Source organism: Nyctibius grandis, chromosome 8 (assembly GCF_013368605.1).
Source record: "Nyctibius grandis isolate bNycGra1 chromosome 8, bNycGra1.pri, whole genome shotgun sequence".
Lineage (NCBI taxonomy): Eukaryota > Metazoa > Chordata > Aves > Nyctibiiformes > Nyctibiidae > Nyctibius > Nyctibius grandis.
The window spans coordinates 39,646,857-39,673,927 of NC_090665.1; the positions used below are offsets into that span (position 1 = coordinate 39,646,857).

General features: G+C 42.5%; 1 protein-coding gene across 1 annotated transcript in view; it reads left to right on the top strand.

Annotated features, from left to right (window-relative positions):
• Nucleotides 1-26,533, top strand: part of MAST2 (microtubule associated serine/threonine kinase 2) — a 195,305-nt gene extending 168,772 nt beyond the window's left edge. The window contains 15 exon segments of the mRNA XM_068407089.1: nt 507-645; nt 1,078-1,210; nt 2,577-2,742; nt 3,791-3,892; nt 5,489-5,611; nt 7,815-7,924; nt 10,400-10,554; nt 11,272-11,576; nt 14,253-14,468; nt 16,279-16,505; nt 18,024-18,146; nt 19,191-19,327; nt 19,553-19,740; nt 20,429-20,763; nt 20,765-26,533. Coding sequence (XP_068263190.1) covers nt 507-645; nt 1,078-1,210; nt 2,577-2,742; nt 3,791-3,892; nt 5,489-5,611; nt 7,815-7,924; nt 10,400-10,554; nt 11,272-11,576; nt 14,253-14,468; nt 16,279-16,505; nt 18,024-18,146; nt 19,191-19,327; nt 19,553-19,740; nt 20,429-20,763; nt 20,765-22,507 — 4,202 coding nt within the window. The 3' untranslated portion in view covers nt 22,508-26,533.
• Nucleotides 26,534-27,071: the final 538 nt, after the last annotated feature.

Here is a 27,071-nt window from a genome sequence, read left to right on the forward strand (position 1 = left end):
GAAATATGTGGCCAGTGTTCCTTAAGAAGCTTGAAGCAGGGGCCCACAGACTTATTTGCATGAGTACCACGGTGTCCAAAGGCATGGCTGCCTCTCCATGTGTAGGGAGAGCCAGTTAGTAGTTGTAGAGACATTTACTTACTATTTTAAGAAGCTTGTATATCAGAAGTAGTATGTGTCTCAGTGGTGGAAAGCAAAGAAATTTATAGAGAGGCCAAACAGTCTCGAACTGCCCTTTCTTCAAGGCTTGGTTACGGTTTGGAAACGGCATCAGTACAGTTCTTGAGCAAACATGCCCAGCATACATGGATCTCAACTTTCCTAAGATTTTAATATCTATTTGAAGCTCAAGAAGGAGCACAGAGTGCTTTCGAATTCAGGCTAACAAAGTTGAGAGAGACGGCCTTTAGGAAACTTGCTCTAATCTAGTATTGTAAGAACCATAACTGTTCTTTCTTACTGATATTTGCCATTTCACTGTGCCATATTTGCAACTTCTTTTCTAGGAGGTGATTGTGCTACACTTCTCAAGAACATTGGTGCCCTACCTGTTGATATGGCAAGGATGTATTTTGCTGAGACTGTTCTGGCGCTGGAGTACCTACACAATTACGGGATTGTTCACCGTGACCTAAAACCTGATAAGTAAGTCTTTAGCTCTTCAGAAGCTGGAGGGAGAGAGCCAGTTCTTCAGGGTCTTTCTCCATAGGCAAGAGGACATGGGGGCTAGAGACAGTAGAGATCATCAGTGGCATCTGACATGTAGGAGATTTTATGGAGTCTTTTGCTACTGATGTAGAATGAGATAGACACTGAGAAAGGATGGGAAGAACACCTTAAGATATTATCTCAAAGCTGTTGCTACACTGATGAAATTATGGCAGAAGGTAGTCTGATATCTAGTTGCCTTGGCAGCTTGGTGATACTCAGTTGCATAGGAGGTTCCTTCCAGGTGTTTGATGGGGATGTAACACTGAGAACTTGCGTAGCATTATCTTGTGTTCTTCTTCTTTTAAATTGCTTTTGGGAAACAATTAATTGAATGTTGGATTATTTTGCTTCTTCTGTTTCTTCTAGTCTCCTGATAACTTCCATGGGTCACATTAAACTAACAGACTTTGGACTGTCTAAAATTGGGTTAATGAGTCTTACAACTAATCTTTATGAGGGACACATTGAGAAGGATACCAGGGAGTTCCTGGACAAGCAGGTAAGCTGAAAAATTTTGTCTGTTGATGTGGGATCAGATGCAGGATTCTGTCTCGGGATAGAATCAGAGTTTGTAGCACTCCCTCTCTGCCTCGATGCTGTGCTGTGCGTTGTAGAACGGGAGGAAAAGATACAAGTCCATTCTCATGTTTGTGCATAAATTGATATCGTTTGTTATTTCAACTTCTTGTTTTGGAGTGATGCGCTTCAGCTCTTAGTTCCGGATATTTAAAGCGTGGCCAAGGCAGCGGTGCAGGTGTGAATAGAAGCTGGTTTAGGGATGTAAACACGGATTTTGCTGGAAGGTTGTTCCATGGTCTCCCCCTTCTGGTGCTTATAAAGTTCATGGCAAGTTCCTGTATGTTTCTTCTTGTAATTTTGTCTGATGGCTTAAACATTGATTTTTATCCCCATGATATTTACTAAGGGTCATTTTTCTCCTTAGCCTTCATTTTGCTAGGCTTAACCGGCTAAGTGCTTTTAGATAACAAGGTAGATTTTCCTTTGATGAATGAATAGCTCTTCCATGTACCTGTTTCAGCTTGAGTTGATATTTCCTGGGCATAGTTGACAGGAACTATACTGTTCTGGGTGCAGGCTCACCAGTACCTTGTATAATGGGATTAAAAATACTTTTCTCTTCTGAAAATACATAGGATCGCAGCTGAATTTTCTTTTTTAGCTGTGCCAAGATTCATAATCATCCTGTGGTGTTGTCTTCCTTTGCTTCTGAGTAACGATGTTTTTTCCAGCAGGAACTCTCTTTGGTCACTAGATCATGGTCTTGCACTTTGCAGTGTTATATTTTTTACAACTGTTTTGTTACTGTTGCTGCTTCTAAGCTTGAGGCAACCTAGATCTTCCAACGTGATTTCCTTTGCTATTCTCTGTGCCAGGTGCACCTCCCAAGTTTAAATGCTGAAGTGTGTAATCATGCTGTGCTGCTAGTTCTGCATCTGTGAAGCAAAATTCTGCTAGCACAGAGATGTGAGAGGTTTGTCAAAACTCAGCTCCTGATAGCTATAGCTGTGCCAGTAGACATCCATCAAGCAGACAGACCTGTACACACAGAATATGCATTTTTCCCATATGCTTTACTATAGGTGCACCGAAGAACTACTTAGCTGGCATGTCCACACTAGGAACGTTTCATAGTATGGGATAGAATTTCTGTGCAGGTAATGTGTTCCTCAAATATAGAATCTTACTCTGTGGAAGTAGTTCAGAGCATAAAGTGGTTAGTGGCAAAACATTAATAACTTCCTTGTAAAGCTCTGAGGGGAAAGAGAACAAAAAAGACAAAAATAAGCTTTGATGTGGATTTGGCAGTTTGTGGGTTTATTGCTTTCTTGTGTGTTTCTCTTGAGGTCTGTGGGACTCCAGAATACATCGCACCAGAAGTGATCCTGCGCCAGGGCTATGGGAAGCCTGTGGACTGGTGGGCCATGGGAGTTATCCTGTATGAGTTTCTAGTCGGCTGTGTTCCTTTCTTTGGGGACACACCTGAAGAGCTGTTTGGACAAGTGATCAGCGGTATGTTTCTGTTCTGGTTCTGAAGGGGTTTCAAAGTGTGCTGTGAAGTAAAACCCTGAAAATATTGAGGATCCACAGTTTAGTCAGGAAAGGCGAGGTATAAAATAATAATTTTTAATTTTAAAATATTTATCTTTCTGTGTCAAAGTAGCATCCATCTGATTCCAGCTAGCGAAAGTTGTTGAGTTGCTTAACATCTTGCTGGATAGTTCTGTCGTCCTGTGTGGTGTGGGAAATGCAAATCCTTGTGGGACTGGGGAAACATATTTGGGGATTTTTCTGTTCTGTCTTTTAACTTAAATGATGGGGAATATGAAAGGAGCAGCCGCCAACTGGCCTAATTCAGTCTGATTTTGGTTATTGCTTCTGTTAAGTGCAAATGTCAGTCAATTAGTAATTGTGGTATAAATGAAATTAAAAAAAAAGAGAAATTTAAGCAAAACACATTGAAGCGATTGTACTTGGTACCTTCATGTCTTGTGGCTTTTTAAACCTATCTTCTGCTTGGAGTTGGACAAACGATTGCTTTGTGTTCTCTCAGTGAATATGCCAGTGAAAACATTTCCTATTGGGAATGCTTTCTGAAACAGTAAATTTTTAACACACTTGGCAAGTGTTCTTTGTAAAAAGCAAATTTCAGCAAAGAACTAAATATGATGCATAAAGTCGTTACCTGTGAATTGTTCTCTCTGTTCCAAATATAACGAACGTGGAATGTGCGGGCACGAGATACAGCCACAGAATTGTCAGTGTCATTGTTTATGGATTGTCATGGAAGTCCCATTTCATACTTTATTAATAGAGTTCTTAATGCTTCTTTTCTCTGCAAGCACTGCTTGGATTGACAGCAGCTTTAGCTGACGCTGAATTTTATGCATTTTGGAAAATGTCAATGCTTGAATTATATTAAGTATACAAGCTGCTGAATTCAAGGTATTTACGATTCTGGGGCAGTACTGAACACTGCATTTTGCATACAGGAATGTGAATGGTTATTCAAATTGGTCATGAAGCTGGTAGAAAATGTCAAGTCTCTTTTTGTCCCTAGATGAAATTGCCTGGCCAGAAGGTGATGATGCACTGCCACCAGATGCCCAGGACCTCATTTCTAAGCTTCTCCGCCAAAATCCTCTGGAAAGAATGGGAACAGGTAGGAACCTTGTGCATAGGAAAGTAGTAGCCAGAAGGAGGAAAAGCAGCTACCTTGCCCATGATGTACACCCACCCATGTTGAAAAATGCTCATCTACAACTGGGAGACAGTTTATACTGGGTTCAATGAATTTGGAGTGATGAAGCTCTGAGAATTGGTGTAGATTGTACATGAGTGAGACAGATATTACTGTCTTGTTTGGGAAACAAGAAAGGGGCACCATCAGCTTGGCAACATAACTTCTGAAATTTGTGCTGTTCCATTAAAGGCTTGAGGATTGTGTCTCCATTTGAACAGTGTGTAATCAGATTTCTTTGAAGTTCTCTTTGACTAGAGGCTTAATCCCCTGCATGGATGTGAACTCCTGGGTGCAGTAAAATAAATGAAAACTCTTCCATTCCTATAGGCCTGTACTGTAGAATTCTCCAAACATACAACAAAGTCTGATAATCTCTTTGCCAAAGTCAGATGCGTATGTCATTGTTTCTGTATGATAATGTCAAGCTTAAAGTTTTACAAGCCAACACTTCTCATTTCCTGATAGTAAATAACCATAAATAATCTCTAGCTACACTCTTGTTTTAAAATCATTTGTGCAACACTGCAGCTTCGTGGCACAGGTTGTCTGTTTCATGGATTTGATTTGTTTGATTTAATTTTGGATTTTCAGTTGGAAACTACACTTTAAGGGTAAAATAAAACCTAAATGCATAACAGTTCCAAAAGGCACATATATTCAGCAAACTTAACACATGAACAGATCATGAATTAATAACATCAGATGGTTTTCACATGCTCTTCTTCAAATCCGTGTACTTGAAAGATGTTGCTGTCATGGAGAAGATGTAGAGTTTCTTGCCTTATAAAATGAGTTGATGGACTGATACTTTTGATTTCTTATATACCTGTAATGCTGAGACTGCTGTTCCGCTTGGCATCTCATAGTGCCACTGGCACTCAGCAAACCTTTTATCTCTTTTCCTCTGCTATTCTCTTTTTTTAAAAAGACAGTAACATCTTTTATGAATATTAATTGAATTTGAAAAAAAATGCACATACTAGTAGACAGATAATCCTTAGTTTCTCCTTCTGGGTACCCAAGCTTCTGAGGTTAATAACAAAGGATGCTAATTTAGGAACATACATAAGCCCCTGCCTTGTTTTAAGCACACGTATGAGTTTATTCATGAGAGCGGAGCCACTCATATGCTAAGTACCTTTCTGAGTTTGCTCTCTTTATTTAGCTATGAACAAGATGGTATTTAGACTTTGGAAATTTTAACTAAGATCTTAATGAGTTCTTAATCTTGCAACTTGCTGTGGAACGTAACAGCAGATGTTGTCTTCCAGCCAGTTTAGTCATGTGTTGTCATTGAACAGTAAGAGTCGATGGGAAGGAGGAAATCTTGTTCAGATTTTATCTTGCATCACCACTTTGATAAAAGGATAACTTGTTTCTCAAAATTCCTGGAAAATGTGTGACTTAAAACGTACTCAGGTACATTCTTTTAGGCTCTTGATATTTTTAGGGTTTCTTTTTCTTGTCATGCAAATGCTGAAAGAAATAATCTGCAATAAAAGATGCTTATTTCAGGTAGTGCCTTTGAAGTGAAACAGCATCGGTTCTTTAAAGATTTGGACTGGAATGGATTGCTTCGGCAGAAAGCTGAATTCATCCCACAGTTGGAATCTGAGGATGACACAAGCTATTTTGACAGTAAGACTAAAGATTCAGCCTAAACGGCATCATATTTTTTGTGTATTTCATTTTTGAAATTGTAAGAGATAGGTCGTTGTTAGAAATTGAATAAAATGATGGAAATTGCTTTAAAAAGTTTCTGTTGAATGCCAAATAAGGTTTCTTTGAAAGTAAATGAGTTTTAAATTAAAAAATGTTGCTGCTGAAGTTAATTGGCCTTTCACTGGTGCCTGTGGTCCTGCCAGCCATGGCTCTGCAGTGAGAGGTGCTGTGGTTGTTATGCTGGGTTTATTACAGTACTTCTAAAGCATTTGATAAATCCAACTTCCTTGAGTTTTTGAGCAATGTTATCTTTCCCTGGTGACTGTTTTCAGCCAATGAATGTTTTTTTTAAAAAAAAAACAAAACCCAAACCTTGAAGACAAGTATGTAGGGAAAACTCTTTAGAGGATTAAAGTAACTTAAATTATTTTCACTGCAAGTTATCACCTTATTTTAGTATTGTTAACTGTAATGAGATATGAAGTGCCTGTCTGGTGTGTATAAACGTCTGGGAACTGCCATGGTATCAGTGCTATGTAAGATTCCTGGTATTTCCAGATAAGCCCCAGACAGAGTTGGTGCTCTTGGGAGAGAAAGGAGGAGCGTCATGTGAGGGATGGAGAGGTCTCTGTCCCCAGAGCCTCTGCTCCCTAGCATTTCTCGTTTGACTTGGGGATCCGAGCAGGTGGAAAGGGCTTGGGCTTGTCACTGATCAGGGGGATCTTTCCCCTGCTCCAGCTGCAGCGCAAGATGATACTGGGCTATTTCAGTTCCCTGCCCTACTTCAATGGAATCTCTTCCATCCTTCTTCCAGGGCCACGGGACTTGCTGACTCCGTATGAAGCACATTTTTGCTCTGCTCCCGCGCTTTGCTCAGGGCGAAGGGAGGGGAGAGAGCAGCCTGTCTCCAGTCCCTCGGCTGCCACGCTGCAAAAGCAGAGATCCTGTTTAGATAGTGCTCTCCCAGTTTGGGGAAGAGGCTTTTAGGTTAGGGGTTGGATGGAGAGGTAGGATGGAGAGAGAGACAGATTGAGAAATCTCCATGTACTCTCTGCAGAGAGCAATTTGAGTCAAGCTGTGCAGAGGGGCAGAGGTGTGGTTTGCATGTATCGAGGCTGTATTGTGTGTTCCCACCCCTAATTGGACTTATCGGACACTGAAACTGGAGCTCCGGTCACTGAATTGGGTCAACGATAGGGAGAGGCTCAGCACAGCAGCCGTGAGCGGATCCTGGTGGGTAAAAGCATGATGTTATGTTCAGTGGTGCAAGTCGCTGGGTCTGTCATGTAGGAATGATGGCAAACTCCCCAAGTGCCCAGGCGTGTGCAGCAGGTTATCGGGGTGGCTTTGATGTGAGTCCTTTAAAAAGGCTGGAATTCTCACGTCAGGAAATATCTCACATAGACACTGATAAGAGTTGGCATTGCTGTTATAAACCCTAATGCAGAAAAATTTTAGAATTTATAAAAGTAGCTTTCTGGCTGATACACTGCAGCAAATTTGGCTCAGTATAGCTATCGGCTTTCAGTAGCCAAACTTATTAACACCCGCCCTACAAAATCCAATGTGGCTGGCCTAGAAATACAGTGCTGCAAATCTCAAAGCACAAAATCTCTTTGGAGGCAGTTTAGATTTTTGCATTAAAAAATAGCTTTGCGCATTGGCTGCTTGCCCATTTTCTTTCACAAAATCTAATCCTTTTTCTAGTTGTAGGAGAGAGAAGAGGAAATATTTTTAGGGGGTGAATATTTTTATTTTTTAAAGAAGGCTTGTATGTATGTATGCAGGACAGACTTTGTACAATCGTAAAGCTGTTTGTTTATTGGAAATTGGGACAGTGAATCGTTTCCATGTTTCCTTCCATATGATTTTTTGCCATAGGGAAGAAGTATTCGTACCACAAAGGGTCTGCAGGATTAGACACCTACTGCGTATCAGCTGCTTTTAGAATATAATATAGCTGATGATATAAGATAAATTCAGTAGGAAGGAGGTATTCTTCACTGCTAGTTGTACAGGATGAGCAAAGCTCGCTGGGTATGTTTCAGTATTAAGGAAAATACCCTACATGGTGTATGAACACTCAGAGTTCTTTGTAAGTAGACGAGTAGGAATGCTTGAGGTGTGAGAGTTATCAACACTCCCTGCACTAATCAAATGTGCCATGTCTTGTTCACAGCCCGTTCAGAACGGTACCAACACCTGGATTCAGAAGAAGAGGAGGACACTAATGATGATGATCACGTGGAAATTCGGCAGTTTTCCTCATGCTCCCCGAGGTTCAGCAAGGTAGGAGCATGCAAGCTCGTTCAAAGAAAAAAAAAAAATCTAGAGAGGAGCATGATTTCATTGCTTCATATGGGGTAGATTTTAATCATGCAGATGACGTGTGGGAGTCGCATGGTGTTTAGTATTCACTGAGGAAAGAAAAAAGCTGTACATTGTTTATTCTGTCATAGGTTGTGGCCTATTAGAAGGTGAGTGCAAGAATAATTGGAGAATGAGATTTTGTATTTCTCAATGTTTCACTAATATGCAGGGTACTGCGGAGGTCTCTCCTGTGTCTGATACAGTTTGATGTTTTTACTAATGACTTGGATGCTGGCATAGGGAGTGTCCACAGCTTATTTGCTTTTGAACAGTGTCATTCTGAAACGGTCTTCCAGTAGGTGACAAGATGGTATCAGGATGAAAATTGATTCTGACATTTTGCAATAATGGTCTAAAATCAAAGGGATGCCACCCATTAGGAGCAAAGGTGGAGTTTACACCTCTGCTGTTCACTGTCTCAAATACAGCCTGAGGAACAAAAGGCGAGTTGACAATTTCAAAGAGAAGGGTCTGGGTAGATAGCGCATCGTGACTTAGCTGTGCCAAATTATTGAAGCAAAAAGGCAGTTACTATACTGAGCGAGCACGATATTTTCTGCAAGGCAAATGAAGAAATCCTTTCCATCTGCTTAGAAGTAGGAAGGCCGTAGCTGGGGTACTCTGTCCTGTTCTGGGCAATGCTCTGGAAAATAAACATGGACCAGTAAAAGAGAGTTTGGAGGAAAGCACCGAGAATGATCCGAGATCTACAAAACATAAAACCTAATGTGTTTCCAAATACATAACTGCTAGAAGGAAAGGAGTACATCGGTCTTCCTGTTCTACCCAGAACTGATATGAAATGATGGGCACAAAAGAGGTGTAGAGTAGATGATAAGAAAGTTTCCAATGTTGAGCAGTAATTAAACACTGGCATGGGTTGCCTGGGGAATTTCTACAATTTCCATCACTGGCAGCTTTTAAGAACAGGTTGGAGAAACATCTGTCAGGTGATAACAAGAGAGCTTGTTCTTTGAGGTGCGGAGATGGAGAGGAAGCCCTGAGGAGGTCCCTTCTAGCCACGCTTTCTGGATTCAGGTCTGTGCAGGTCTCTCGTTCTTACTCAGGTGATCTGAAACAAAAAGTTGGAATTTTGGACATTTTGAAGTGGTACAACTCCACTGTTAGCTTGGATAAAACAAAGTATGTTTGGGGAGAGGCAGAAGAGAGAAGAAATGCTATTTTGGGTTCAGCCTGCTCTATGAATCATATTTCCCTCTTCTTGATGAGATGGGAGTAGGAATTTTACTTGGGACCTCTGAAAGGTATTCTAGTTTTTCATGACAGTTCCTCCAGATTTTCACTGCCAAAGTTGGTTTTGAAGCACCATTTTATTCTTCTTTGTCCTCAGCTGGGCTATATTGCTTAAGTAATAACAGTTACTATTAATTTTATGGAGTTGCTGCTGATTTGCATCACCAAAAGTATGTTTAAAATTGGACCTGAGGATTAGTTGGGGTCTTGAGAAAGTTCTCAGGAGTATGTCAGGGTTTATTTTTTTCTGCCTTTTCTCACCATGAGTATTATTCATCTGTAAGACTGAAGCTTTTCTTTAGGGTTCAGTGTTTTTGCCACAAAGAGAAAAAGTTCACTTTTAATGAATTTATTTTAAGACCTGGAAAATTACACAGCATTTGTAATGTGGGAGGCATAAAAGGCTCATTATATTTTGAAATTCTTGTCTGACAATTCAGCCATATGATTTATTAATAGTTATCTTGTTGATGCTCTGAATTTTTAATAACATTATTTTCATTAATCTCTTCTTATGTAAATTAGGTCCACAGTCAAGTGTAGTTTTAAAAGGATGGATTTTTTTGCTTAATCATTTAATTATTTAAAGACGGCTGTAAAAGCAAGAAAGGCACTTTCATTAAGCTGTCAGCATTATAGTAGATTCCTTGAGGAGGGCAGGACTTTTTTGTTCTGAAATAAGCTTGGGGCAATGCTGATAGACTGATGATAATGAAATGGGGTCATGAGCGTGATGCCTATCACTGAATTGAATTTGTGTAGTAAGATTTCAAGATCCAGATGCCAGCCTTCAAGACTTCTGGAGCCTGCTTTAGCAATATCTCCTCTTAGATTTGAGAATCATTAAAAACAAAAATTAAGTAGTTTCAAAAAGTCTTAGTATTTCTGTGGTGTGCCTGGCTGTTTTCAGAGGGCTCTTGTAGAAAAGCATGTTTAATATTTCTGAAGCTCGCCTTTTTCCTTTCCTCCCTGGCACACTTTGAGCATGTCACATCTGCACTGTGTAATTTAGTGAAAGAACATTGCCAAGTTCATGCTTTCAGGGAATGTCTTCCATTCTGAGAAGAGATTATGCCTCTTGATCAGAAAAGGCCATGTAGGTTTGTTTTCTCTGTATAAACGATCCTTTGCTATATGCAGGTGTACAGCAGCATGGAGCGTCTTTCCATCCACGAAGAGAGGAAGACTCCACCACCAACTAAACGGAGTCTGAGTGAAGAAAAAGATGACCGGCTGGACAGCCTTGGCGGCTTGAAGAGTCGAGACCGCAGCTGGGTGATTGGGTCTCCTGAAATGTGAGTTCTGTAGAACTAAGTCTTTTGGTTTCTCATAGCATCTGGGAAAGGCCGACCTGTGCCGTAACTTTCTATGGCCAGTGTTAGGTCAGAAATGCTTCATATTATGTATTTCCACAGGTGAAGCCTGAAGAGTGGAATAAATAGCTGAAAATGAATGTGTAGAAGTGATATAGTCCTTAAATGTACCTAATTAAGTACTAACATCTCCTAAATTTGTAGCAAATACTTTAAATTAAATTAAAGGGATTCTAACCTTAAGTAAAGCTTTCATTTGTGGAAAAGCTAGTTATGTTGGAGATGTGCCAACAGCATTTTTTTGTTAAATATCAGTGAATCCAAAGTCTAGTGTTGCCAGACTTTTACCATTTGTAGCAAATTAGTGAAACCATTAGGAAAGTCCGAAGTTTCTAAAGTTCAGAATATCCAAAAAAATCTTGTGTTCTAATAAGAATGTCAGTTAAATATATGAATGCCCAGAATTTGGGTTTATTCCGTCCTTTCTTAGAAGCTTAACAACAGAGTATATTGGAAATCTAGACTCAGGTGATGCCACAATCCTTTGCTGTTTTAAGTCCTAATGATGTAGCTCCATCTCCTAACTTCACCATATATTGGCTTCAGATGTGTGAGCTGGGTCTGTGCGCTATTTTCACCCTTTAAAGTTCATTATCCCCCTAACTTAATTGAAGGGCTCTGTCTTGTTTTCCCTCTTAGATTGCGTAAACGCTTGTCTATGTCTGAATCCTCACACACTGAGAGCGACTCCAGCCCACCCTTGACGGTCCGCCGGCGCTGCTCAGGGCTTCTCGATATGCCCCGTTTTGCCATCTCTGCCGAGGACGAGGGAACTGTTCTCAAAAGGCCGCAGTCCGAGGGGATGCTCTTGTCCGCTGTGCAGTCGCGAGAGGGGCTGCCGGTGCCCATTCCAGAACAGCCTGTGGAGCAAGAGCTGCAGCTGGAAAGTGATGCTGGACCCACCACCCCCTCCTCGGCCATCAGCAGCGCCTCAACGCTGACAGGTATGTGCTCGGTGTGATGGTGTCATGGTCCCCAAGAAAGCAGTGTTAGCTTGCAGATGTTAACTCTGTAAAACTGTGGATTTGGATGTCGGGTGATGTGAATGTCTCATGCTAAATCGTTATGTTAGTATAGTTTTGTGGCTGTGCTTGTCTTTAAAATAACATTGGTTGTTTAATCCCTTCAAAATTACATCTTATATTTCAGTCCTGTCGCTTCAAATTGATTAAGGTCTTCTCATGCTTGACACCCATATGATCTATGCCTACTTACAACCACTGGGTGCCTACCTGAGGCAGCATTATTTTAAGCATTATTTTAAGCTCTGATTAGTCAGAGCAGATCACAGCTGAGTTGGGAATGGAGAATATGGGTGTCAGCCATACTAACAGATCCCTGCTTCCTACGGTTTTATTTATCTGAAAAGCTCTAGTTTGGACTAGAGACTTGAAATTTACTAGGAGAGTGGGGTTTGTGTCAGGGATGTGCTACTTGCTGTCTCAGCCAAATATCCCAAAATTTAGCCAAGTTGCAGGCTTAGTAGAGTGGGTCTTAGAAGTCAGCGTTTGGCTTCTCGGAAGCTTTGACTGTCCTGGGGCCATTCTCCAGCACTGGGCTGAGCTGGACCTTCCCTGTGACAGTGCCCTGGGCTGCTGCAGTGCAGGGCTGGGCTCTGGGTGCTGGAGTGTCTGCAGCTCCTGCCCCTTTCAGGGCACTGGGAAGGCAGAGGGCAAAGCTGCCTGTTTCTGAGTACAGAGGAGGCCAGAGCTGGGAACTGGTGGGAAGGTAGTAAGGAGGAAAAAAAGGAAATTTGGCCCGATGGAACAGAGTGGGGAAGTTGAATTGAAGGTTGGCAAGATAATATTTGTGAAGGCAGGCATATTTAGCAGAACTAGATTGTAGCGTTGAAGAACAAGGACTAACTGAGTAAGAAAATAAGAAACAAGTGCCGGGGGAAATCGGGAGCAAGCAGGCAAAGCAATTGTGGCTTCATTGAGGATGGAAAGGAGGGGAAAGGGGTATTGGGAAAGGAGTCAGAGTGGCAGCAAGACTGGACTAGGACTAGGTGAAGGGCACTGGGCAGATGTGATGGTGAATTGATAGCAGAAGGTGGAAACGCCTTAGAGGAAATTTGCCTCTGGACTAGAGTAAAGCCAAAGATCCTCACGTCCCATTATTCCTCTTCTGCAATGCAGTCTGTGAAACCTCCTCCAAAATTGTCCCATTCCCCTCTATGGCTCATCCTCCCAGAAGAGGCCTGGTGCTGCCATCACGCACTCCGTTAAACCATGGGAAGAGGTGTTGGAGCAAGCTACCACATACTTGGGTGACATAGGTGCCATAGTGGAATCTTAGTTTCTCAATTTCATACTGAAAGCCTAGAAACACGTTATTAAAAATTGCAAGAACACTTTCATTGCAAATTTGAGTATCTACAAGTTGGAATGGGCAAAAATGAAGCTTCCCTGTGCAGCCTGCTCCCTGAGCCTAATGCATTAGAGCAGTCTTTAATCCAGCGCATGGGATTCAGGCATGCCATTGCCTCAGTGTCCCCAGCCTGCAAAGTTACGTCAGAGGCAAGGGATTGCAAGAAAAGAACTTCATTCCTGTCACTGTCTTGGGGTGCTCCTCTAATGTATATCACAGCCTTTTCACACGCAGCCTCCGATTCCAAGTTCCTCATTGTCTGGGAGCCTTATTTGAAACTCTGTGGCTGTTGAATGTTGAACTGGCATCTGGTCCTGAGATCTCTGGGAATGGTGCTTTGAATTTTTATTTTCATGGTACTTCCTTCTTTACTTAGTATGCAGAGCAGTGGTGCCCACTTAAATAACGATGATCAATGTTTTGTTCTGTCCTCATTGTTCAAAACATGGCCCTTAGGCTTTATTTATTGCACGCTGCTTAAAATTTGCTTTTGAAGACAGAATGATTAATTTCCCTTGCGGACTTGCTGTGATGCTCACCACTTTCGTTTCTGAGCACCTTGTAAATTCTAATTAATGTATTTTCACAGTGCCCCTTTAAGGTATCAGATGGGGAACGAAGGCACTGCAGCACCCCCAGCATCTGCTATTCTTGCATGTCCAGTCTGATTTTCAAGATTACTTTGCATTATATATATAATTATAGCAGGTTAAGTAATTCAAGACTAAATTGCAGTGGTGCACAGAAGAGGGCAAATTAGAGTTGTCTCTGCAGTTCACATTTTTACTTTCCCTGAGTTTAGTACCTTAGTATTCTTTTAAAGTGGATTTTTTATGTGCAGTTCCAGTAGAACCTGATTCTTCTGTTACCCGCAGTTTTAACTTAAAGATTGACAGTTCTTGCCGGTTGTAAAAATGGAGCACTTTCCATAAACCTGTTTTCATCTATGAATGTTCCTATTGAAATCGCTTGCCTGCAGAACTGCACCGCAGCTCGAGGATCCATGTAACTGCTCCTGAGCAACGTGATTTCATTAGCGAGCTTTTCCAACAGAACAGAGGCTGCTAATTTTCTGTATTCAGAATAACACCATTTCTGTAAATAAAAATTCAAGCCCTGGGGTTTCTTCTTAGGAAAATTTACTCTTGGACTTCATGTAAACATGACTTTGATTTAATGTATTTTGCCTGTAGGGGAATAGACTGTTAGGAATTCCCTGTGGTTCTAATCTGTTTTAATTTAAACTGTAGCTGGGAGCACTGCAGATTTCTCTGATCCACGCGCTCGCAGTAATAGCAATGAAGGCCCAGACCTTACCGCTCCAAAAGCCATCAGCGATTTGGCAGTGCGGCGGGCACGACACAGGTTGCTCTCTGGGGAATCAGGGGAGAAACGTACCTCAAGACCTGTCAATAAAGTGATTAAATCAGCATCTGCTACTGCCTTGTCTCTCCTGATTCCCTCAGGTAAGAAATGCCTCGGGTGAGGCATTGTCAGAAACTGCAAGCACTGAACAAAAGGCCTGCAGACCGATCCTCCCCCTTTGCTCTCCTGGAATAATGCCGTCGCTGGCAGGAGGGGAGAGATCTAACTTTTACAATCGGTTTAATATTTACTACTTGGCAGGATAATGAATACTGCTTTGCCACAGACAGGAGCATTGTGTGTGTGGTCTGACTGCAGCTTCTGCAAATGGCAGCTGGGCCTTATTTTTTCCCTAGTTTTGTTTAAATTGGCTCCTAGCTGGTCTCTAGACAATGGTGCAGCAAGGAAGTACATAGAGATGGAACGATTTTAACCCTCAAGGTAGCATTTTTTTGGGGTCACATGCTAACTACAGCATTGTTTGGGAACTGCGTATGTGTCTGGTGCATTCATGCACCGGGAAGTTTCAGGAACTCCAGATAACTTGGTTGAGATTGGATGTTCAAGAGTTCAATAGTGTGAGTAACTCACCAAGCAAGTTAATGCTGAATAGCTTACCTTGTTGGCCGGGCTCTGTCTCCAAGCAGAGCCAGACCTTGACAGTTCCTAATGCCAGGGGGTAACTTCTAGTGAACAGCCCAACCATGCCAAGCTACGACAGACAGGTTCAGCGGGAGGCTTTGCCATGAGGACTTTGTCCCTCTTTCCAGAGGATAAGTCTGTGCTGTATTTCCAGGGCTGTACCTGTTCCTGCCTAGATGGGAGCAGGACGTTGCAGCTGGGCCACAAGTGCCAACCCAGCAGAACCTGCTGGTGGAGCGATGCCTGCCTGCCCCTCAGCCGGGGAGCTGGAGGCGGGTATGCCACTGCTCCTTGGCACCATCGTGGTGATGCACGTTTCATTTCTTGTGGTCTGGGCATTGGTTGCTTTTCGAACTACAGACTCCCTCATGAAAATCTCTAAAACGTGTATTTAATCACCCAGCAAAGATTCCTGCAGAGCTGCTCTCATCTGCTGGGTAAATATGTGCTGGGCAATTCATCAGGTGTTTCTTAATGGTTAGGGATCACTTTTTACAGCTGCATTTAATATTCCTGCTCTTTGGGTTTATTTTACTGATGTTGACCAGCTTCACTTTGAAATGAGGGTTCTGTATTTGCTTTGTATTTTTTAAAGTGGATGTTGTTCCACTAGCAAGCAGAGTCAGATAGTTTAGCCGATAGCCCAGCCCTCGGCTGTTTGTTTGGGAAACGCACTCTAAATACACTTGCGATGTTGTTTTTTAGTAGCAAAGTCCTTGCAGTAGCTAATTTTTTAGGGTTAAATATTTTTAGCCTGTGTGAATTTAAAACACTACCAAAACTACCTAGATGTAGTTGTTGTCTGATTGCCTCCTGATTTTTTTTGTTTTAATACTACCTGATTTTGATTTATCTCAGCATCAACATGTAACTTGCACCAAGATCTAGAAACTATCTGATCTTTTGGAGGGGGATAATGTATCATAACCTTGAAATGGGGTGTTCCGAGATTGTGACTAGAGCAAATGCTTATGATGGGTGGTAAATCCCTGAAAGGGGAGAAGTAGACACTGTGACCCAACCGTAATTGTAGGTGAGCAGTGCTGCTGTATTAAATACACACATCCAAATGTGCTTTTTGGAAACTCTGCTGATTTTTGTATTTTGAAGCATGAATTAGTGGAAGCTGCAGGCAAACCTGCCTCTCGTGAATACCACCAGCTTTAAGAACGTTGGGAGAGATGGTTTCCTAGTTGTTCTCTAACAAGAATTTTCTCTTTTGGAGGCCTGGTTTCCTAATTTTTGCTCACCTTTGTGTCATCACTGTAGATCACCACACGTGTTCTCCATTGGCCAGTCCAATGTCACCTCATTCTCTATCCTCCAACCCATCTTCGAGGGACTCTTCACCCAGCCGTGACTTTTCTCCTGCTATCGCAAACCTGAAACCACCAATCATCATCCATCGGGCTGGAAAGAAATACGGTTTCACTCTCCGTGCCATTCGCGTCTATATGGGTGACAGTGATATCTACACTGTGCATCACATGGTCTGGGTATGTCTCTGCTTTTCTAAAAGGAGTACCCTTGGGGCCAGAAATGCCTTTAGCCAGGGTTGTGGGATTTAGCTATATAAATTGTATTTTGCCACCCTGTTTTCTCTCTCCTTATTTGAACCCAAAGTTATCTTTTTGGGGTGAGGGAAACATTTTAAAAATAAATAAATTATTAACAGCACTTTGGGTTTTTCCTGTAGCAGTTTTCAAGCCCATCACAGAACCACAGCAACCTTTCTTTCCTTCTTTCTTCCCTGGTTACATGAATCCACCTTCTTTCACCTGTAGCACATACTTTTAAAGCATGTTTCTGTGTACATACCCTCTTCCTCTTTGCTGGGGTTAGTTTGCACGAGGGCCAGTCCGTAGCTAATTTGTTTCAGGCCTGTGTTAGCGATTATAGCCTGCTCTGATCAGTTTCAGTCTGCTGGGGTTTTCCAAGCAGTCGCTTGGAATTGATTTCAAGCCTTAAAGCATCACTGCTGCTATGCTGACTGCCTAGGGATTTAGCTCTTGGCTTAGCTGTGCTAAAGAGTCTGGTTTCCATGTCCCTATCTCTTCCTTCCTGTTACTTCTGGTACTTGATCTCTGTGTTCCTTTTTTGTTAATGTATATAACTTCTAGGAATGATCCGTTCCCTGAAGCAGTGTTGTTTGAATTGTGTAGTCAGAGAGCACAAAGTCAGAGTAAAGGTGGTTCATTCTTTTCCTTGTATCTCTGTGTTCATTAGACAATTTGAACTTCATATACTTTGGTCATCATTTAACACTCATTCTTACCTAGAAAAATAATCTCAGGCTGCATTCTTCCCTTGCTCCTCCTGCTTTCCTTGAAAAATGCTGAGTTTACCAAGATACTGATTTGTAGTCTTTTCAGGCTAGAGGGAGAATTGCAGGATTCTCAAGCATATCTGTCTCCTCACTGTAAAGGAAGCTTACCTTTCCCAACAGTGCTGAGGAAAGGCAATGCGTTCATGGGGGGGAAAGATCTGATGTTGGATAGGTTAATAAAGGATGGAAGGTGGAAAAAGAAACTGTTTGGGATGAGATGCAATATAGGCACCCTAAACCCATGGCACAGAGTCTTATTTAAAAGTCTGTCGGCCTTTGTGGATTCCAGCATGTACATGGAAGGATGCTGGATTTGGGATGACAAAGAAATTGAAAACGATTCAATGCTTGTCTGGAAATCAAGGGTATCTAGTTAACATTCCCGAGTGCTGAAAATTCTTGGAAGTGTGTTAAGCCTTTTGCTTCAGGAGGAGCTGGTCTCTTGATCAGCTTACCCATCCTGGCTGTCTGCCTTGGATTGGGAGAAGACTGGCAGAACGCTGGGGGAGGAGTGGAAGAGCGCAGATTTTTGTGCTTGACTGTGCCAGTCAGTGGTTTCTTTCACCCTTCTTTGAAGCAGCTGATGCTGGCTGCAGCAAGAGATGAGATGGATGGGCTTTGAGTCTGGTCTGGCCAGCGATCTTGTACATTCCTCTTCTCAAATCAGTCATCCCCTTCTTGTTGCCAGCACGTGGAGGAAGGTGGTCCAGCAAACGAAGCAGGTCTGCGTGAAGGGGATCTGATAACCCATGTCAACGGGGAGCCAGTCCATGGACTGGTGCACACAGAAGTGGTGGAGCTGATTCTGAAGGTAGGGACTCAGCACTGTTAGATTTTGGAAAAATAGGTAATGTATAAAATACGAGAGAGCTTGTTTAAAATGCCGTAGGTATCTAATTGGTGTTGTCTGAAATACAAGTATATACACAGCACCTGGCCTTTGTTTTGTGAAAACTCATTGCTGTAGCTTGATCCCTAAATCTCAAAAATTGTCTGTGTGTAATTTAAGCTTAAACTCAGATATTTGGTGTAAGAAATAAGGACCCATCAGATACATTTTTATGAGCAGTAGAGACAAAGGTTAATAAGATTTAAGTATACCTTTCCTCAAACATCACTTTAAGAAACAAATACCTTAAAATTTTTCCAAATTACTTTTATTTTTTGCCTTTAGGCTATGCTAATGTTATTAGCTCTTAATACCGCTTTCTCAAGGATTATTCCTAGTGGTATTTAAAAGCAGCTTTGTAATGGTTGGTCTTAAAATTATCCAGTTAAATGACTTGCGTTTTGATACCTCCTCTGAGCTGAATCCATTGATGGAAATAAAACCCAAAGTTTTGGACCGTTTCAGGAGACAGAAGTCTTTGAGATTGCAAATAGAGGAGCAATCAGGATTTTTTTTTTTTTCAGACGAGTGAGACAAGCCATGCTCTGTCTTGCAGATTTATCATGATAGATGCCTGATATGCTCACATCTGCCATCAGTCAGAGCACTGGGAATAGGACTGGTGACAGAATATCACTTTGTTCAAGTTTCCAAGTATTACAAGTATTCAATTGAGGCAGCTGGGATCTCAATGGGAGAGGTCAGATGCTGTGTTCTCCCTGCTCTGGGAAGCTTTACCTACCAGCTGGGGTCTGAACTAATCATTTGTGAAAGCCTGACAAAAGAGGGCTGGCTCTCAGCAATTCCTTAATGAATGATAGGTGGAAATGCAAAGGGGGAAATGGAGTTTGAGAAAGGATTACAAAATGGCAGGCGGCAATAAACTAGCAGCCTACCTGCTTAGCCTGCAGATCTGCTTCAAATAGCCACATTTTAAGCAATATCTCTGTGTCTTGTTTCTGACAGAGCGGAAATAAAGTGTCTATCTCTACCACGCCGTTTGAGAACACGTCCATCAAAGTTGGGCCAGCTCGAAAGGCCAGCTACAAATCCAAGATGGCTCGTAGGAACAAGAAGAGCAAAACTAAGGACGGTCAAGAAAGGTTCGTTTTGATCTTTCTCTGTGAGAATTAAATGGTAAGCAAGGTAATGCGAGAGAGATCTTGTCAAAACAATTTGCAGATAATGTATATCAGCAGGTATGTCCTTTAGTTCTTCTATTTGTTTTCTTTTCCCCTTTAACTGTGCCATAAAATTGACTGAAATATGCCAATAAAGGTAAATAAATCATTTGGGCTTGTAAACAACTTTTGAATGCTCTTCCACAGTAAGAAGAAGAGCTCTTTGTTGAGGAAGATTACTAAACAAGCATCACTACTTCACACCAGCCGGAGTTTATCTTCACTAAACCGCTCTCTCTCTTCTGGAGAAAGTGTACCTGGCTCTCCAACTCACAACCTGTCTCCTCGATCACCAACGCAGAGTTACAGATCTACTCCCGAGTCTATACACTCAGGTAAAGAAAGAAACAAAACAAATCCCCAAAATCCACACAAACAGAAAAAAAAACTTGGAGATTTTTGCTTATTGATTTATTTTTGAAGTAAAATACACAGCAGCAGGTAGTAGATCTGTCTGTGAAGTAAAATGACAGCTGTGATGTCGATTACCTTAAGGATGGATGTATTCTCATTCATTGATTCATTTAAAAATAAAAATCCATACATCCTTTTAAGAAAGCATTTGCTGTACTACAGCATCCTTTCACTCTGATGCAAATGTGTATTGTAAGTTGCAATGTTTTTGTAGCAGTTTGACACATTTTCTAGATTAGTTCAGAGAAAAGGAATCAAAGCAGTGTGGCAAAGTCATATTTGAAAATTGAATCAGCTGATGGAATAAAGAGATTTGTATCCTGAGAATAGCACTGAAACACATGGTTTATCTGCTTAGAGGTTTTTTTCAGAGAAAACATTCTGATAGCAGAGTGTTTCTTACTATATTCTGGTGTTGTATGACAACGATGAGAATTTTCCATGCAGAAGCCATGCAATATTACCTTGTAATATTACTGCAGTGCTTTGTGGTAACATGGCATTTTGTCTTGACTTTGCACGTCTTATTTTCAATAATTCAATATCATTTCAATAATGGTCAAATAAGTATGAATCTTCTTAGTATTTTTTTTTCTTCCCTCTTTTAAGTTGGTGGCAATTCTTCCCAGAGCAGCTCTCCCAGTTCCAGCGTTCCCAATTCTCCAGCCAGCTCTGGACACATCCGACCCAGCTCCCTGCATGGACTAGCACCAAAGCTTCAAAGGCAGTACAGATCTCCAAGGCGTAAATCCGCGGGAAACATCCCTCTGTCACCACTAGCTCACACTCCATCACCGACTCCACAGTCCACATCACCGCAGCGCTCCCCATCTCCTTTACCAGGACACTCAGTTGGCAGCTCCAGTATTATTCAGTCTTTTCCAGTAAAACTACACTCCTCTCCACCACTGGTGAGACAAATTTCTCGCCCCAAAAGTGCTGAGCCCCCCTCGGTCTCCTTTGCTAAAGAGAGTACAGTCGGCTGAGAAACTGGCTGCCTCGCTGTCCTCTTCTGAGAAGAAGCTGTCTTCCTCACGTAAGCATAGCTTGGACATCTCTCACTCTGAATTTAAGAAGGAGATGCTACAGAGGGATCCTAGTCTCCAGAGCTTACAAGAATCTGCGAATGAAACAACAGGTGGCAAACTTGGGCTAGCAGAAAAAGGGATGTTGCAGAAGCCGGGTTCACGGAAGTTGGGTGCCATTCGACAGGACAGGGTGGAGAGGAGGGAGTCTCTGCAAAAGCAGGAGGCCATCAGAGAAGTAGATTCTTCTGAAGATGAAACGGATGATGGTTCAGAAGATAGCCAGGATGGGAGAAGACTGGACAAGCCCCCTGACAGTGGAGACCAAGGCTCAGATTCTTTTAATGAGGATAATAAGTTTTCATCTAGATTGGAAAGCAAGGATAGTATTGAAGATGATGCCTTTCTACCTGAAGACCCAAAAGGTACAGAAGATTTGCAGAAGGGAAATAATCAACAAGCCAAGCCTGTTTCAGAGCCACTGCAAATCGGTGTGCACCCTTCCCCATCAGAGGCCCTCCCGAGAACTTCTCCAGAAAAATTAGCTAATTCAGAAAACCCATTCCTAAGATCAGAAACAACTGCAAAGGAACATAAATTGCCAGAAAACAAAACTTTTGAATGTTTTGGTCCAAAAGACAAGTCTTCTGAAGCAATCAAAGACGTAGGGAGAACTACAAGTACTCAAAAACCAATAGATCGCACAGAACATACACAGTGCCCGTCTATCAAAATCCTGGAACTTGAACAAGGTGACTCTTCAGGGGCCTCGTGTGGTAAGCTTGACCTGAAAGACCCTCTGGTAACAGAAACCAGTCAGAAAAAACAGGATTCCAGACCTCTGCTAGCACTTTCTTCATGGTGCACGGCAAGCATGAGCACTCCTCTCTCGGTAAGCCCCATAGATCGCAGTGAGAAGGATCTCAAGAAGACACTTCAGCCCGCAGAGCAGCACAGCACCTCATTTCTGTCTCCTGGAAGCACCAACGAAATGTCCCCCAAAAGTCCTAGTACTGAAAAGCAACCCAGCTCATCCCAGGCAGAGTGTGCTTCAACCGCCAGCAAAACGAGCCCAGCAGGTCCTGGATCCTCCACGCTCCTCGTCCCCGGTGCTATCGAAAGAGCTCTCTCCGTGTCTCAGTTAGTGCCGCTAGCTCAGAGCGTGCTGGGACCTTTGAAGCTCAGTCTCTCTGGTTCTGGAGAGGTGCAAAAGAGAAAGGATTTCCCCCATTTGGCTGCCTCCTGTAAAGAAGAGAGAGATTTGAAACAAAAAAGGCAGGAAACCTCACAAGCAGGAGTGTGTCCAGAGAAAGCCAAACTCTCTAGCACAGACGCTCTGACCACGAGGAGCGGATCCTGCGCAGAGCCGTTAAACTCAACAAAGCCATGGGAGGCACCGTGTCCCGTGGTGGCAAAAAAGGAGGCAACTTTTTGCGGCGCTAAATCATCTGAAGGGTTTGGAGGCAGCTGCAAAATCACTCCGTCGAAAGAGCTGTCTCACGCTCTTGGACAAGCAGCTCCGAAAGCCTCTCCTCTGCCAGATGGCAGCACGAGGCCCTGTAAAGAAGGGACTCCCGCGCAAGCAAAAAGCAAAGAGGTTGGAAATCAGTTAAAAAGACAAGACTTTCCCCTGTCACATGATGGTGCTGTAAAGAAAACATAGCAGCATCCCTGGTACGTGTGGACTGGAGCATTCTACATTCAAAATAGAGACTGCATGTTTGAATTTTGTAATATACACTAATATAAAATAGAACTTGTGTACATCTATTTTTGGGAGGGTTTTTTTCATACTGTTTTTTGTGTTTTTTCATCCTTGCTATTCTATTTTTGTACACAGTAATGCTTGCCATTTGAGGTCTCTTTAGAACAGGGTATCTTTAAAGCAGGGCTTAAAAAACAGTTTGTTGATTATTTTTTTTTTTTTTTTCCAGACCTTTTATTTTGCTGGAGTTTAGAGCCTGTTGTGCTCTTCCCTCTAATCCTGCATTTATTTGAGATCCCAAAAATTCAGAGTACAAAAAAGGCAGCTTACTTTTAAATTTCTGCTTTTCAGCCTTCTCTTTGAAATGCCGTTGAAATTCACAAATTTCAAGTTTTGTCTCTCAATTTTACAATCTGATGTCCTTTGACAAGGGAAAGAAACTGCTCTCTTGTCTGCAAGTTATTCTGGAACTACAAACCCTCTTCGGTGCAAGTAAGACCTCCTTGTCACCATGTGCATTAGAGGATACAGAGGGGAAGGGACATGGCTGAAGGGGCTGGACAAGCAGAAATCCCTGTCTTCTCTTTAAACCAAGTAAAAGTCTTTTTCAATGGAATTATCAGAAAGAGAAATCTCCAGTCCGGAAGCTGGGGTTTTCTGGGGATTGTTTTTACTTGTCCTTTATGGGACACATGGCAACTTTTCCCTCTGTTTTTAAAATTTTAATGATGTTTTATCTTCCTTTCTCTGGCTTCAATTCATAACTTGCCCTGCCTCAGAATAAATGACCCCAGGAACGGGGTGCCTTGTAGGTTGATTTTAAAGTAGAGAAACTTGTAGTCGTGTGTTCTCCAGTTATCTCAATGATAAATGACCTTTGGAGACTTTTCCTTCTCTTGGTGAGTCTAAATAGGTAGGGATTTTAAGGTGTTCCTTAACATTTCTGAATTGGGGCTTGGGAGACTTGTTGAGTTTTCTGAATCTGCCTGTTTTAAAAACAAAAAAAACCTACGAAGAGTTCTGACTCCTCAAGTTCTGTGGACAAGCTGCAAGCAGACTTCAAAACATATGTGATATTTTAAGATTTCAGCTATGATAGCTAAATCATTTCCACTTCTGAGGTCACCTTCCATTAAAAAATTACTCTTTGCTCTTAGGTTTAGCCATTGCTTTGCTTTAAGTGTGACTGACTGGGTAACAGTGCTCTTTGCTGAGGATTAGATCAATAATAATACACCAATAAATGTGTTCAGTGGTGATACCTATAGCACTGTAAGCCATTTCTTCATCCAGTTAAAGGTTCCTCTCAATGAACACTCCTGTCATTTGTCCCAGATTGTGCTCAGCTTTTATTCTAGTCTTGTCTGAGCGTATCTTCCTGCGGATCACCCGCAAGGTCTAGTATCCTGCTCATGGCTTACTCTGTTAGAAGCAGAATGACTGTGCAACAGTGTTTCCAGCTAAAACCTGCCGCTGTTGGTCTGATTTCGTTACACCGCCGCCTTTTTCATTGTCTTGGCCTTTTCTGAACTTGAAGTTTTGATTCGCTTCCCCTAAATGCAAATATGTTTTTATATAGGAATATCTTTTCTCCATCTCTTTCAACTTGATTTCAACTCAATCCACAGATCGCAAAAATCTCTGGAATCTCAGCCCGCTTCTTTCTGTATAACCATTGTTTCCCCCCATTTATATACTTGATTTTGGCTGCTTGGATTTCATTTCTGGACCAAGTTTTGGTTTGGTTTGAGCTTTTTTTTTTTTTTTTTTTTTAACATGTCTAAATGAGTGTTTACTCCGTGTGTCTGTGTGAACGTGTATGGTGTTGTTGATACACTAACCAAAGCCTCAACGCTCCCAGATAGCATGTTAATAAATCTTGCTGTGACGGTATTGAGAGCAGAGCCTGCTACGCTGTCGTTTTGCTCTTTTTCCTGGAATCCACAGCCTACCTGTATGCACTTAGTTTGCAATGATAAACCACAATATTTCCACTGCCTTGTCAAGGTCCTGGGTGTCTCCAGCCTTTCAAAGCACTCTTGATGAGCATCATTCTGTGCTGATTTGGAGCAATAGCAAGTAAGGAACAGACTTGGCAGGATCTGGTACTTGAGCTGGCTGGTTTTCTCCCCGATGGGTTCATCTATGAAAAAATTGCTAAGAAACAAGGTCCGATTGGCAGTATGGTATATGATAAAATGGACGGGAATAGTGAAAAATTGGTTCTGCATCCTGTGTCTGTGGTAATTGCAAAGACAAGCCTCAAGCTTATCTCCTGAGAAGAGTAGCTAACCTTGGCGAGGTGGAAGTCTGTGTGTAAATTAAGTCATGAGCCCAGAGCTGCGTGAGGACGTGGTCCGACCTGTCTGCTCCCTGGGTGGCAGGTCCCCGTTTCCTTCTCCTTGCAGTGACGCTGTTTATTCTGTGAATGTGCTCCCAGGGCATCCACAAAGGGCTCTGCATTTAAAAAACCTGAGGGGAAAACCAACCGCTCTCTTAGGAGAGAGGGCTTTGTAACCTGGCTCATCCTGCCCAGGCTGGGATGGGACCCCCTGAAGGTACCAGCTGTATTAGCCGCTGACTCCCTCCCTTTGCAGCCGGTGGTTCCCGCGCTGAATTGCAGAGTTATCCTTTCTTACACATAAAAAGAGGAGTGAAAAACCTTGCTATGTCACAGCTTTTGCTGCTTTTGCCTGAATTGGCCAAAGAAGAGGTGAGGTATGTGTTTAGTCACCTCTTTTGTAGCTACGGTACAGAAAGTGATCAGTGCAATTTAAAACCCTCTGGTTTTTTGGAAGCCAAAGCCAAGCAGCGTTACCAGGAAAGCATCCTAGTGAAGCCCTGTATCCCCTGCTCCTGGTCAGTCCTGCAGTTTCCCCGGGTGCCAGGTGCCCCATCATCCCACTTCCACCTTCTGTCAGATTTATATGCTGCACCTTAGCAAAAATGTTTGGACGAAAAGACTTTTTCTATAAAATAGTCATAATAAACCAGGTACATACCGCAAGACTTATTCCTTGCTCTGCTAAGAATTGCTTCAATACCTTCTCAAATAAGCTTGCAAAAGGCACGAGATGTTGGAAAAGCTGTGTGTGAAGAGTGAGAGTGCGTTTCCCAGCGCAGGATTGGGCCCGTGGTACCTGAGCGAAGCATCCAGCAAGCCGAGAACTCACCCTCCACAGATAACCTGGAGATGGGCAGGCGGGAGGTAGAAGTTGTGTGCGTGTGGTGTGCGTTTGGTGACTGGGCCGTGCATGTGACCATCCGAATACGCTGCTTTCCTGCTTCATTTTCCTGTTTCCTTCTGTTGGCTTGGATGCGTCTCCTGCCCCCCCATCCCTTTTGGGATGACGGCACCAAAGCTGGTTCCAGCCTCTGCAGCTCCTCTCTGCTTCTGCCCCCAGCTGACACGTTCCTGCCCCGTGCCTCATTTCAGTATTATTTTTCCCTTTGTCTCTTACTGTTGCAAACTAAGAGAAATGGATGATATTTATTGTAAATATTAGACTTTAGCGTTGTAACGGCCACTCCTGGGTCCGAATGTCAGAGGCCTTTGGCTGCTAATATACTAAAGAGCGCTTGCTGGGGAGGGGGTAGGAGTGACCAGTGGTTTTGGTTGCCACACTTGCATTAAGGTGTGATTTTGGAGTATTTTAAATTTTGTTGGTTATTTTTTTTTTTTCTTCCAAAGAGGGGAGGATAAAGTCTTGCTCTGGTTTTCTCTTACTGGATGTGAAGGATAATTCTGTACTTCTAGTAGAAGATTTGACAGCAGTGTGTGTTTACGTTGTGTTCGATTACCATATCCAGGTGGCTGTGAGAGCACCTCCTGAGCTGGGCTCCGCCAAGCCGTGTCACTCAGCACTTAGCTAGATAAGAGAAAGTGTGGAATTTCTGTGTTTTTAGAAACTTGAACAATTGCCACATAATAGCGGTGCAATAATTTTTATTCATGTTGTACCTGCATGTCGATGTTCAAATCCTCCTCCAAAATAAATAATTTTTTTTTTTTTTTTTTACATAAATTCAGGCTCGTGTATGTTTCTTGTTCGGTCTCCCCTTGCTGTCCCGCAGCGCTGGGGGTGGCTGTGCCATCAGCCCCACTGGCTCAAACAGCTGCTTGGTGGGGCAGAAAACAGCCTGCAGAGTGTCTGGGTGTCAGAGGAAATCTGCCAGGCTATCTGGGATTTTCTGCTCCGTGGGCCAGATGTCTGGATAAACCAAAGGTTTCCACTCGGAAACTTAAGCCCAGAATTTATCATCCTCCACCAAGAGTCCCGTAAGTATATAGTGTCGTGTGTCCCTCACTGAAGGGGTAAAAACGTATAAGAAACTTAATTGAGCAAGAGAAGAAAACAGCAAGACAAGGAGAGGATGGGACTGACCAGCACTGAACACAGTAGCTGCTGGGTGTGTGAATTACGTGCACGATAAAATCCAAAGGCAGAGGTACGGCATTGGCTTGGATTAGCCAAAGGGCACGAGGCAGCAGGAGCTATGTAGCCCCCTTGTGCACCCTGTT